Below are 13,743 nucleotides of genomic sequence, written 5' to 3' on the forward strand. Positions count from 1 at the left end.
AAAAAAAAAAAAAAAAAAAAAAAAAAAAAAAGAAAAGAAAAGAAAATAATCTAATTAAAAAAAGAAGCTTTAGGCAGAAAAGTGTTTATTTCACTGTTGTCTATACTGAAAATAATGTAAGTGTAAATTTTTACAAATGGATGAACATTTTGGTGCATGAATTCAATGAATTATTGTGCTGTTTGAGAAACAAAATTAGAATACTTAGTTCTGGGTCTTAGGCAATGTGAAATGTTTACGATGAAAAGCAAGTATACAAATTAACAATGAGCCTATGTTACTTCAATAGCTTCTCAACATCTGAATGCCTCTGTGCTCTGTCATTAATAGCAGTCATTTTTTGACTCATGGAATCAGATTTCTTATCAAAAAACGCAAGTCATACTGGTTCTGAGTTTTTTAATGTTGTTGTCAGGGTGCTGGGATTTGGCTTTAAGTATAATTACATTTTAATAACAGAAAGGAACAGGTTTTTTCCAAACCTTACTCGGGACTCGAAAAATTAACCTCACCTTGAGGGAAAAACGTAACATCTTCAGGGCCCCTGCTTTGTCATCTATGGTAGTCCTTAGCAATGCTAGATCATCAACAGATACTGGTTTCAGTGTGAATTAAACAAACGCTTACTGAAGGAGTAATACATCTATTACAGTCTAGGCTCTCTTCTGCGCCCACATACACCAGTGGACCAAACTGATAAGAAAGACAGCAACCCCTGCCCTCATGGAGTTTATGATGAAAGCGTTCAGAACCACCCCCCCCATCGCCCGAACAAATGGCAGGATTACTGCTGCTTGTGAGTAACATTTTCCATGTTATTGTGTGTAATGCCTTTCCTGGGTAGTCCCCAAGGCTCACTACAATTACCATTATTTACATTTCACTTCAGTGGCAACAGAGGTGAAACAAACCACCAGAGGTTACAGAGTACACTGCGAAGGAGTCAGAAATCGAAATGAGTACATTATTTCTACTCGGAAAGCCTCAGCTAGACAGAGACATTTCTAGCCAGATTAGGTCTGCCCAACCCCTGGCCTGGGTTGGAATGAACACTGGCGTAACACCCATCCCCGTGAGCCCTGCACTGAATGACTCAGAGAAGTCCTCAGAGATGCTGGAAAGACTGACTTTTTAAAAAGGTTTTATTTACTTTTCTTTTTTTTTACTTTAAGTTCAGGGGTACATGTACAGGGTGTGCAGGTTTGTTACAGAGGTAAATGTGTGCCACGGGGGTTTGGTATACAGAGAAGACTGATGTTTAATGTAGATATTTCAAAAGAAAAATGGATTCACTAATACTTACAAAACAAATTTTTGTAAAACCTTGGAAACACATGTTAAAGGCGTATTGGAGTAAAGGAAGAAAGCCGTCTTTTGCCGTTTACATAAGAGGGTAATAATCCTGCAGACTAGGTTGCCCGCCTAGTGCTGCAGAAGACAAGCGACCTGTTCCGACATTCAGGCCGGCTCCACTCCAGCCTTGACAGCTTCCCTGGAAACATCACTTGCACGGCTTGATTTCAGAATGACCCTTATTTACAAGTATTCACATTTATAGCTAAGAAAAAAAAGAGGAAAAAAATCTCTCTTGCCAGTGTGTTTTTCCTTTCACAAAAAAAAAAAAAAAAAAATGAATGCAACCTCTTGTAACTCCATTAATAGAGGAGGCTGGCAGGCTCTCTAGGACATCCCTACCTTTTGCCAGAAGCTACAAATGTATACTCTAAAGTAAACAATGGAAAGGTTACTGAAGGTTAAGTACATTCACACACTTCAGACAGCACGGCCAGGCTCCTAGCTGGGAAGATAATTTACGCGGCACAAACCTGGTGCCCTAGTTCTGGCGGGGTTGCGGGAAATAGGGTGGGGAGAAGGAAGAGCTGATATGTCCCCAGGTCTACAGTGACTAGAGGTCAACCAGAGGGCACCTCTGTTTATAACCTGAGCCCCTTTCTCATTTATCTTCCACTGAGGATTCCCTAGTTGGATCCATGACAGGTTTTGTGACATCACCTGTCAGCTAATAATAGAAATTCAGTCAGCCACCTGCCAGCCAAGATGGATGGGTTTTTGGTTACAGACTCACTAATTGAACGTGGAGCTCTGTGCCCCACCCCTGCCCCACTTCTCCCAGCCTGGTCCCTTATTCCCCTCCCTGTCTCCAGCTTACAGGCTGCAGGGGCCATCTGGGGAGGCGCTTCCTACAGTGTTCATTCAAACTCCCCCATGACTTTCTCTAGATGTGTTAGAACAAGGCCCCCACTGGCACCTTCCAGATGTAAACCATACCTCAAGGCCTTGCCTAGGTTCACGTGGGAGTCTCAAGTCACTGACTGAGCTCTGGTCGCTGACAGACAGGAACCCAGACATCCGGTGTGAGAAGCCACACAGAAACTTGGCAGTGACGTGGGGTGCAGCCCCAGCCGCCAAGGGGCTCATGCCTCCCAGAGGCTGATGGAATTGAAGCCCAGAGCTGTATTAGCCACTCCATATCGAAACCCGACCAGAGAGACACACGGCTTGGAATGCTCTTAGAATACAGTCAAAAGATTTAGGATTTCAGTTGGTTCAGAGCGACCCTTGAGGGGAAAAAATCTAAAATGTTTCTTCGGAATCTTTTAGTTGAGTTTGCCTGCATGTGCTGGTAAAATGTAAACTACGGTTATGTTCTTCTGGGAAAAAGTGACTTCAAAGAACACATGTTTTTACTGTAAATTTGTGTCTAAAAATTTTGTAATAAATGAGATTCTAACATGGCCAAGAGTTAGGAGTAATTTTATTTTCCTTTAATGACAAAAATGCTTCCAAGACACATTCCCCAACGATGGGGCTGAGACTGGAGAGGCCACCTGCTGCCTGGGTGGCAGTGAAGCCAGAGGCTTCTGAAGACCGGGGGGCCCCTGTCTGTGACCCGGGCGCCTGTGTATTTCTGGAGCCCCCTGCATGTGCTCCCGGGGGCTGGGTGAGACCAGGAGCCTTTCCTTCCACTGCCTCCCGTGTCCCAGGACCTCGGCTCCATCTAGACTACTGAGAAGAATGTATTACCAGGAGTACACCTGCAATTCAAGCTCTTTTGTGTAGTTAAAATGATAATGTTGTCATAAAAATGGCAGTTTAAAAAAGGGGGAAAGGAAGGGCTGGCTGTTAAGAGAACAGGCCCTCCACTTTCTGAGGGATCTATGCGCCCCAGCAGGGCTGCTCGTCCTGAAGCTGGTGCACGCTGGGAGAGCCATTCTCCACACACAAGTGCGGACCATTCAGTTACACGAGTTCTTTCCTGGCAAATAAAACACACCCTTAGATCTTCACAGACATCACCACTTTGGTCCCTACACCCCGCTGGGTTTTTATTTTGGAAAAATAGTTTCAGAGCTGTTCACAGGCAGCATGTTTTACTCTGTGAACTGAATGTAATGTTGTGAGATTTTTAAAATTAGATTTTCCAGTTTTTAAGGGACGCCAGAGTTGGCAAAGCCTTTGAATCTTTAAGGATGAGGTTAGCGAGGATTTCTACTTGTTTTTAGAGCCTACAGATGTAATTCTAGGTATATTCACTACAAGTGCGCTTTGGGCCTAAAAAGTATTCGTGTGAGATCCCTTGATTAGCAAACTTGGATACCAGCTTTGCCATCGAGACAGCAGGTACAGGAAATCATTAAAAGTGAAACAAATTCTTTCTCTGGCTTCAGTGTGTACACATTTCACCTGTTACAAAGGTATTTTCAACACAGGCAGAGGTGTCTGTGGGTATCGTGTACACTCTAGACCTTCTACTCCCCAGCTACTTGGCTTTGGGCAAGGTACTTAGATTCCACAAGGCCTTCATTTTCTTATGGATTTTAAAATAGTTTCAGTGTCCCAGGGCTGATGTGAAGAGGAAATGATAGCACTTAGAAAAGTACCTGGCACAGTGGAAGTGCTCAGGAAATGTGGGCTGCCAGCCATGCTCAGAACAAGCTATGCCCAGGAGTGGTGGGCATAGCCACACCTTTAGACAGGGACCAGGAACAGTGAGGCTACATGCTGAAGGTCGCTGACTGGGAGCCAGACACAGAGAAGCGAATGGTTCGGTCTACTGGAGTCAGCTCACCACCTAGCACTAAGGTGTCAATTTCTTCCCACCTCTATTATTGCATTTATCAGAATTATATGATTTAGCAATTTCAGATTTGAAATCCAAACAGCAGAACGAAGGCTAGCAGGGGAGCTGAAAGGAACAGGAGCGTCTTGGTTAGTGGGGAGGAGACAGATGGGAGCCAACAGGTGTCACTGGTGCGGTGTGGCCTGTGAGCATGTTGGTGATGAGCGCTGCACCCATTCCTAAGACCCGACTTCCAGGACAAGGCCGTAATGAACACCTCTTTCCAAAATGAGGCTGTGTGGATCCTTATGACGACAGTTTGCTAAATTCCCTAGAAGCGAGGACTTGCTGGGCAGGGGATATTAGAAGCGAAGCCCAGACTTCATTTTGCTAAAGTTCAGTTCTGCGGGTTCCCGACAGGCAGGGCTGACCCAAGCTGGCTGTCAAACCAGCAGGGTGGCACTTCCTAGAAGTGCTCAAGTGTTCAGACAGGCCACTGGGGACAGTTATTTTGTGTAGACGTAGAGAGTATCTTTTTGAATACTTACATAAGGAAAAAACTTACATGGCTCAGAATCTGAAAGCCTGTTTTGATTAATGTAAAGCAAAAGAAGGTCCCTTCCAAGTACCCACCGGAAATGGCCATATCCTAGATTTTATTTTCTAGTCCCTTAACATTGCCAACGGGAGTCCAATTAAATAAACAAAACGACACCGGAACTGCCGCCTCTCAAAAGTCGCCAGTGCTCTGTTGGCCTGATTGTGAAATGACCTTCCCCAAACATCCCAGCCCGGTGCCTGGGCTTTCCTGGGCCAATGACTGCAGCGCCGCCACTTACCAGGAGATGGCGGCTGGAGCTTGGGCTGCTTCTTGGTGTCCCCGGTGCTGAAGACTTCTGGCGGGGGCTCCTCCCCGCGTTCGATCTTGCACTCGAAGGCAAACAGGTACTGAATATACTGCTTTTTCAGGGAGCTTGCTGCACTACTTGAGGTGCCAACGTTTAGGTTGGTTGCCAGCTCACGCCACTTCTTGTTTTTATTAACCTAGCAAAAAAAAAAAACAACACGGCAGGATCATTGGTTTGCAGCAAAGTGGCTTGTTTAAAGCCAGGAGACAAAAAAAGCACTTAATGTCTTGGTTTACTTTTTTTCATTTGCCGCTTTTAACTAATGCTCATTACTCCCACTCAGGAGTGCATAGGCAGCATTTACGGTTATAAAACCATTAGGGAACCTGCTGATGGCAAAGAAAAAGCTCTGCTCGGAGGTCCTTCTGCCCGCTGCGTTTCCCAATGCCTCACGCTCATCCCACCCCGCCTCCAATTAAGGAAAAAGGGCATCTCAAAACATTTAAAAAGCAACGGCGGCACTATTTTGCAATTTAGGATTTTGGGCATGGATGTGAAAGTGTTCATTCCAGCAGGCGCAGGCTCCCAGGAGTAGGCCTGTGATTCTGGGCCGCACCTGTCCCCTCACCCCAAGACTGCTGGGGGCGTCAGGCAAAAGCAAAAGCAGCACCCCGGGCGAAGATGAGTGAGCCCCAAGACCAAGGGCCTCCAATGTAAAAAGCCCGATGCGATGCCACTGGCCACCCGCCTTGCCGATGGGGCGGGCACACCCCTCCCTGTGAGGTGCTCTTACTCAAGGAGGCTTAGGCTGGAGACAACACAGTCGCAAAAGGAGGAGGAAGAAAGAGAACTCCTGAAATGCGACATCAAGATGTGAGGCATTATTTTAACCTTTTGATTCCCACCTGGGAACAGGTTACGAAAGGTTAAACACACGAATGAAACATGAAGATTTGCAAATAACTTGGGGAAAGTTTTGCCTTTTGAAGTCTCCTGCGTTGTGTAGCACGGGAGAGGGTAAAGGGACAGTGGTTTTTAATGAAATAGTACATTTCTGGACTCAGACTTTCTCACACAGCTCTTCTGTCCATTTGTTAGTACTCGGTGGTGTATGATAAATTGTGCGCGTTCCCCGAGGTGCTCGCCGCCCTTTTTGGCACTTAATGCAGGGCTGCAAACCGTGGGTCTGCGGGCGGTTTCAGGAATGGCAAGCTGGCGCTGCTCAGAATGACCTAGGAAGGAAGGCTGGGAGCAGGGCTTTGTGTGGTTGCAGCACCTGCCCCCAACCACATCTGATGCCGACGAGGTAGAGAGCATGACGGTGCGCAGACGGAGATGCAACCCGGCGACATTCCAGCAATCCTCATTAGTCAAGCCCGAAGAGTCTCGTGACAGACCTGGCCTGGCTATACACACTGCAGACACAGTCACAGTAAGGGCAGCAGCCAGACGGTACCTACTGTGTGCTGACTGGTAAAATCTAATCGTTTGAGCAGTCTTGGTGATTCTAAAAAATCAATGTCAAAAGGGGCTAGGTGCAGGGGAGAAAGGTCCGGCGATTCCAGGAGCAGAGGGCAAAGGAGTTCAGGTGCAGATGGGAAAGGTCAGGGGAGTCCATGTTAGGGAGAAGTATGTCTCAATCATTCCCTTTGCTGGCCAGCACTCACACGTGGTATCCCATGACTTAGCAGCTGGTTAGGCAGTCTTGGGCAAGCTCTAATTCTTTCTGTCGTAGGTCTCAGTCCCCCATGAGATGGATTAGGCACCTAAGGGGAAGGCTAAGCACAAAGAAGGCCTCCCCTTTCTCCCTCAAGATGCAGCACTGAGACCATGGAGGCCCTCAGGACACCTGCAGTGCAGGTGACTTGCCCTTGGATAGTCAGTGGCCCCGCCACCTTGGTGGGGTGTAGCGTGCCTGATTCTGACTGCCTGTTAGATTACCCTGGGCACAAAAGGTCTTATTTCATTGATGTGGGGTGGCAGCCCAGGGACTGAAAGCTTTTAAAAGCTGCCCAGGCCATTCCAATACACAGCTAGGCTCAAGAATCACTAGCAAATGGAAAGAGTACGTGTTTGGAGTCAGACAGACCTGGCCCCACCACCTACCCTGTGAGTGTCCCTGGGCTACAGCGTTATGGTATTTTTAAAAAACATATATTATTTTTTATTGAGACAGGGTCTTGCTCTGCCACATAGGCTGGAGTACAGTAGTGTGCTCAAAGCTCACCATAACCTTGAACTCCTGGGCTCAAGCGATCTTCCCACCTCAGCCTCCTGAATAGCTGGGACTATAGGTGTGCATCACCATGCCCGGCTAAGTTTTTTGGTTTTAATGGAGACAAGGTCTTACCAGGCTGCCCAGGCTAGTCTGCAGCTCCTGGCCTCAAGTGATCCTCCTGCCTTAAGTTCCCAAAGTGTTGGGATTACAGATGTGAGCCACCGCATCCGGTCCTGTACTTGATTTTGTTATACAAGAGTTCTCTCATCTATGCTTTGGGGCTGGCGACTCATGTATTTAAGAAAGAGGCTACACAGTGAGTGCCTTTTCCCTGTTCCTATGACAGGGCATGGCCCTACAGCTAGGCTCCTGATTAGGGAGTGAGGGCTACAGTGAGGAGAGCCTGATGCCTAGGCAATGAGACTTAAGAATGCACTCACTCTGAGAGCGCAGCAAGCACATGGTGACAGCTCCTTAATCCTGTACCCCAGGCAGCCCCCCATCCCACCTGAGGCCTAGCCCACTGGAGGTCACAGTACTGGCCCTCCTAACTGTCCGGTTGTTGTGGGTGTGGTTTGACAAGTAGGACTTAATTTTCTTGATAACCTGCTCTGGATAGACGGAAGCAGTCAATGTGACTTGTATCTGACAGATAATTAATTCAGTCATTTGTTAAACATTTCTGAGTATTTACTAGGAAATACTGGCAGATTCCAGAGAATTGTGGAGCTGTAAGGAAACCTATAGAAAAATCCAATCTGGCCCACTGTATCAATGAGGAAACCGAGGTCCAGGTACATGACCTGCTGAGGTTACACTGTGAGTCGGTGGCACAGCCAGGGTCCCCCAGCGCTCCCTGACAGCACACAGACACGGGCTGCAGGGAGGCGATCCTGCCCAGGCGTAGCTTTCCCTTTGTGAGAAAAAAACTTGAGTCCACACACTGAAAGAAAACCTCTGTATGAGCTTATCCGTAACACTGCCTTCTTCACTCCCTCCCTCACTCATTCTTACCTGGGCCAAACCCCCAATCTCTTTGACGCAGACATAGAGTCGGAACAGGTCCAGGGGCTTCTTGCCCACGGCAGGCAGACTCGAGACAGGAGAGCCTCTCTCTTCCATGAAGGTGAGGTATCGGTCGACCCAGAGCTTTCTCTCTGGCTCATTCCCCAGCTCATACACCTTCGTGATCTTCTCCCCAGTGGTGGTGGAGGAGCTGGACTTCTAGTACCCAGAAGCAGCATGTGAAGGTGGGGCATGGTGGGCAGAGGGAGAGGGGAGAAGGGCAGAGAAAACTAATGAGCTAACAAATAGAAGAGGAGAGATTAAAAACTACTGCTATCACACAACAATTAGGAATGAAGGCTACTAGTTCAGGCACAAATTATACATTTTCTTAATTAGGAATTTACTTTTACTTTAAATAAAAGGCCCAAACTCCCCATTTTATGCACTTAAAAACAGAAACAAAAAAGAACAAAGCCCCTTTTGGATGTAAGCGTTGAATCCCAGAAGGCAAAATTCCAGTGACATCTCATATTTTTAAAAGTAAAAGGGTTCTAGCTCATGGAATGATCACAGTGAATTAAAAACTTTACATGTGATATTATAGAGCCCAAAACACTAAATGGACTCTTACTTTTCCTTATCAAAACAAGAGCGGCTAAAGGGAGTGTTCATTAAAATGCCACAGTACCTGGAGGATGAGCGACCACACGGTGCTTGCTGAAAAATATAAGGTAGATTCCCAGTCACAGGAACCAGTGGTGTGGGCTCTAAGCTTGGTGGGATTTTTTGGTTTTGTTTTAGATAAACTAAGGAGCAACCAAAACTTTGGAATTTATTCATGACAGCTGGCTTGCCCTACTTAAGACTGCTTGAACTTCTCTGTCAAGGTAACGAACTATCAGGTAATTGTTCATTGCTTAAGCAAAAGCAATAGACTGAGACATAGACTCCACAGTTTAATGACGTGCTATTTAATATCCCAACATACCGATGGATAAACATATGCATTTACTTCTATGGTCATGTATTTATATGCTCGTGTGTTTTATACTGATACTCTAGTTCTTGGGTTTTTATGTATCTGCTTTTACCTGACTCTAAAATCTCAAGAGTTGCCATTTCTGAACACCTGAAGCCTACCCTATGGATTCCATAATCTGGACAAGTAGGTGGGCCAACTGTTTTTCTTCCCTGTCTTTTATATCTCTATATTTGTAAAAATATTTATAACATTTGCAATACCAGGGTTATTGTGCAAAATCATGTCTCAGTTCTCAATAAAGATTTCCTGGAACAATAATTTACTTCATTTATTTATGTATACCTAGGTTATTATTTGCAATACAGAGCAACGATTATAGAGAGAATTCTTTTTTTTTTCCTTTTTCTTTATTTAGCTTAACAAGAATTTTAGGCATATTTCTGAAAGTTTAGGGGGTTAAATAACATGACTGCCATTGAGGCTAGATGTTACCTTATTTAGCAAAACGATCTCCAGTAAAAGTAGGTCCCCAAGAAAGGACGCCCAAGAATGAAGCGGACACGGCACGTGAAGCGGCCGCTTTCCCTTTGACTAGCACGTGACTCCACAGAGTCATTGGGCTGAGGTTCTAAGCCTTCAGCTTTAGGATTACTGAGGCAAAACATCTTTATCAAATATATAATGGGTGATACAGCTGATGTAAACAAAAAACGTAGAATGATAAAAATAGTAGTTTTATATTTTAGATTATACTTTGATGCTGAGGCTACACTTCAAGTCACCTAAAAATTACTTTAAAGAGCTTAAAATATATTATGTATACATATTCATATAGATGTGTGAAAATATATATGTCTATAAACCCATATGTACACTTAGAATATAGAAACTATATATCCAAATGATACGTTTTTAAAATTTCTTTTCCAGATTCTTGTACGCAAGGCCTACTTGACTAGGAAAAGCGGCTGCTCTAACACACTTGTCACCAGATTGTCACCCGGACAGCACCTCAGAGGCTCTGCCATCAGTAACGGGACAGTTATTAATAACAGGTTTCTAAATTTCAGTACGGAGGTTTTTTTTTTTTTTTAAATTAACAGGATAGTTATTATTAAGAGGTTTCTAAATTTTGGCATGGAGATTTTTTTTTTTTCCTTTGGGGAGTTACACTTAAAAAAAAGGGGTCCAATGTTTTTCAAAAGTGAAAATTTGAAATAAGAACATGAGGAAAAAGGCATTAAAGTCTATAATCAGGCAACAGTAAAACAACTTCCCTCTTGCATTTTGTCTGTAAAAAATTGAGGTAAAGGTTTGAGATTCAATTTAAAGGTAAGACAAATAAAAGCAATCATTTCAATTTAAAATTGCTCCAATTAGCTCATCTAATATCCTGTTTGTAAAATCCAGCTGCCATTCCTGGTTTGGTTTTCTCTAAACTGAAACTGGGGAATGGTTCTGGATGAATAATCATGGACTGAGCAATGGGGCACAGAAATGCTGGTTCCTGCCTCTGAAGGGACTGGATTCTTATAAGCTGGAATAGGCCTGAGATAATGATGTACACAGTTTGACTATATATTAACTTTTCTCTCCTTAAAGTTTAATTAACTTGTATGTATCTCAATCTGTTGTCATAACTTTAGAAAAATGTAATGAAGGTGGTTTCGAATAGAATAGTTTTATTTTTCATGATTTTTAGATCTTCTAAAAAGGATTTTTATGGCACCATAATGTAGGAAAATGCATCTGCACTGAACTGACATGGTCAGGACTCAGTTTATGTAATAAATCCTGAAGAGGCCTCAAGGCTGCCTCGCTAAGCTAAATCAGGACCTCAGTTTCCCCACTGCCACACTCTTCACTTTTCCTTTGCAGCACTATGTCACACACTACATCAAATTATATGTTTTGCACACGATTATCTGTCTGACACCCACTTTTCCGACTAGATTCTAAGTTCCACCGGCACAGTCTGTGTGGATGCTGTGGATCACCAATACTTAGCGCGGTACCCTGCATGCTGGAGGCTGTGATTGCATTTTTCTCCGTGAATGATTACTCCAATGGACAAAAAGTGTGTGAAAAGCCTGGCAGCATGCTAACAGGAATTAACAGCTGATTCAGATATCCTACAAACAGGATTTCACTGAGCACGGGGCGGAGTGAGCGTGGGCAGTCTAGTAAGGCTGGAGGCTGAGCAAGGGGTTAGGCTCGTTACCAACGCTCAATGCCTCTACCCCAGCTTAAGGCTCGCACCGGGCAGACCATGACCACAGCCAGTATCTGGTGTCTGAACAGAAGGCGACTAAAGACTTCACTCTCATCACTGACCAGGCTCCCAACATACTATCCTTGTTCACAGACACTGGCTTTGGATGAAGGTCTTCATTTACACGCCTCCCACTGACAGTGGGCAAACAAACTCGCCCTTCAGGAACATGGCTTCACTCTTCCCAGTCACAAAGGCCTATCTAGTGCCGCTTCAGTGTTGTAAAAATTGTATCCCACGGCTGTGAAACTTTTGTGGAGGCAAGAAAAAGGAATGGAAATTGCTGTAAAATTACAGCAAGACATTATTATGGTGCCACAAATGTTTTCCTTGCATATACTTTAATTAAGCCTATAAGTACATTTTCCTCAAGTCTTTTAGGCAGATTTACATTTCAGCAGTCTTTACCATATGCCTGGTAATATGTGTATGTGTATGTGTATGGACAAATGTTTATTTTTATTTTAGAATGTTTTGTAACAAAACAATGATGGTTCACAGCACACTGTCAAAGCATAGAGCATCTTCATCATTTTGCCTTTTCCAGACCTGCTGTTAGACAGGCTTTATTGAGGACACTATTAAAAGCAATTTTAAGTCCAAATTGAAGTGGCATCTCAGAAAGAGCAGTTATCTATTCCGGGTTTGCATGGATTTGCGGTGATTTGATAGCAGAGATAATGTAAGGTCCTTCACACTCTCCTTTGCTCCCCTTTTTGAGTTAGTGTCTCAGTCAAAAAAATGGCTGTTTGTTCAACACAGAGCAATAGTCTGACATCTTCCCCTACTGTGAGCTTCATTTTCTCATGTTCCTGTCAACCACAGCAGCCAGAAGTTTGCTTGTAAATCCTTAAAACTATTTATGGTACAGGAAGAAATCTTGTACGGAAATATTTAGAAAAATCTACAATTTCAAGTTTAATTATAATCAGAAATCAAAGTTCACAATTCAGTTTGCTACTGTCTTACATTAAAGGAGAAAAGTCGATTTTGATAAAGTTTTCTATAGTGGATGGAGATAATCTAACTAACAAATTAAAATATTGTGACTATCTCAAGCCTTCTTTAGAAGTCAATGAAATTAGCAACATGAAAGTTTTAAACAATATAATATGGTCTACTGTTAGTTTTTAATACGTTCTTATTCTTAATTATTATCCTAAGTTTTTTGTTTTTGTTTTTTATTCAAGAAGGAGTCATGCTCTGTTGCCCAGGCTGGAGTGCAGTGGTGCAATCTTGGCTCACTGCAACCTCTGTCTCCTGGGTTCAAGTGATTCTCCTGCCTCAGCCTCCCGAGTAGCTGGGACTACAGGCGCGTGCCACCACGCCCAGCTGATTTTTGTATTTTTAGTAGAGACGGGGTTTCACCATGTTGGCCAGGATGGTCTCGATCTCTTGACCTTGTGATCGGCCTGCCTCAGCCTCCCAAAGTGCTGGGATTACAGGCATGAGCCACCGCACCTGGTCTATTATCTTAAGCATTGAAGATTATTATTTTTAACCTCTGAAATTCTCCCTGTGGGCCAACGCACAAATATTTTTGAAAAGTTATCTGAATTCTAACTGTTAACTTGAGAGCATTACTGATTCAGAAATGCCTTTCCTATTAAAAAAAGAAAACAAAACAAAAAACCAGGGTAGACTATGAAGGGAAAACACACAATGTTGGCTGCCTTCTGAGACTCAAAGCAAATAACATAAAGACATCCAAATGCAGGGGTCGCGCCCCTTCCTGCTAGTTCTGATGGACACATCCTAAAAGCACTCTGCCTGCTATACCCATCCTACAAGCGCTCTGTCTGCTATACCCATCCTACAAGCGCTCTGTCTGCTATACTCATCCTACAAGCGCTCTGCCTGCTATACCCATCCTACAAGCGCTCTGCCTGCTATACCCATCCTACAAGCGCTCTGCCTGCTATACCCATCCTACAAGCGCTCTGCCTGCTATACCCATCCTACAAGCGCTCTGTCTGCTATTCCCATCCTACAAGTGCTGCCTGCTATACCCACCCTAGAAGCGCTGTCTGCTATACCCACCCTAGAAGTGCTGTCTGCTATACCCACCCTAGAAACGCTGTCTGCTATACCCACCCTCTAAGCCCTGTCTGCCATACCCACCCTAGAAGCGCTGTCTGCTATACCCACCCTCTAAGCGCTGTCTGCTATACCCACCCTAGAAGCGCTGTCTGCTATACCCACCCTAGAAGCGCTGTCTGCTATACCCATCCTCGAAGCGCTGTCTGCTATACCCACCCTAGAAGCGCTGTCTGCCATACCCACCCTAGAAGCGCTGTCTGCCATACCCATCCTCGAAGCGCTGTCTGCCATACC

General features: G+C 44.5%; 1 protein-coding gene across 5 annotated transcripts in view; it reads right to left on the reverse strand.

Annotated features, from left to right (window-relative positions):
• ARID1B (AT-rich interaction domain 1B) overlaps positions 1–13,743 on the reverse strand; it is a 436,956-nt gene that overhangs the window by 21,513 nt on the left and 401,700 nt on the right. For all 5 annotated transcript variants that reach the window (XM_032258730.1, XM_032258727.1, XM_032258728.1 and 2 more), the window contains 2 exons: positions 8,162–8,371; positions 4,921–5,125 (listed from right to left, as the gene is read on the reverse strand). In XM_032258730.1, the coding sequence (XP_032114621.1) occupies positions 4,921–5,125; positions 8,162–8,371 (415 nt within the window). The remainder of the gene's footprint in view (positions 1–4,920; positions 5,126–8,161; positions 8,372–13,743) is intronic.

This window comes from Sapajus apella, unplaced genomic scaffold (assembly GCF_009761245.1).
Source record: "Sapajus apella isolate SASKATOON/1434 unplaced genomic scaffold, GSC_monkey_1.0 scaffold105, whole genome shotgun sequence".
NCBI lineage: Eukaryota > Metazoa > Chordata > Mammalia > Primates > Cebidae > Sapajus > Sapajus apella.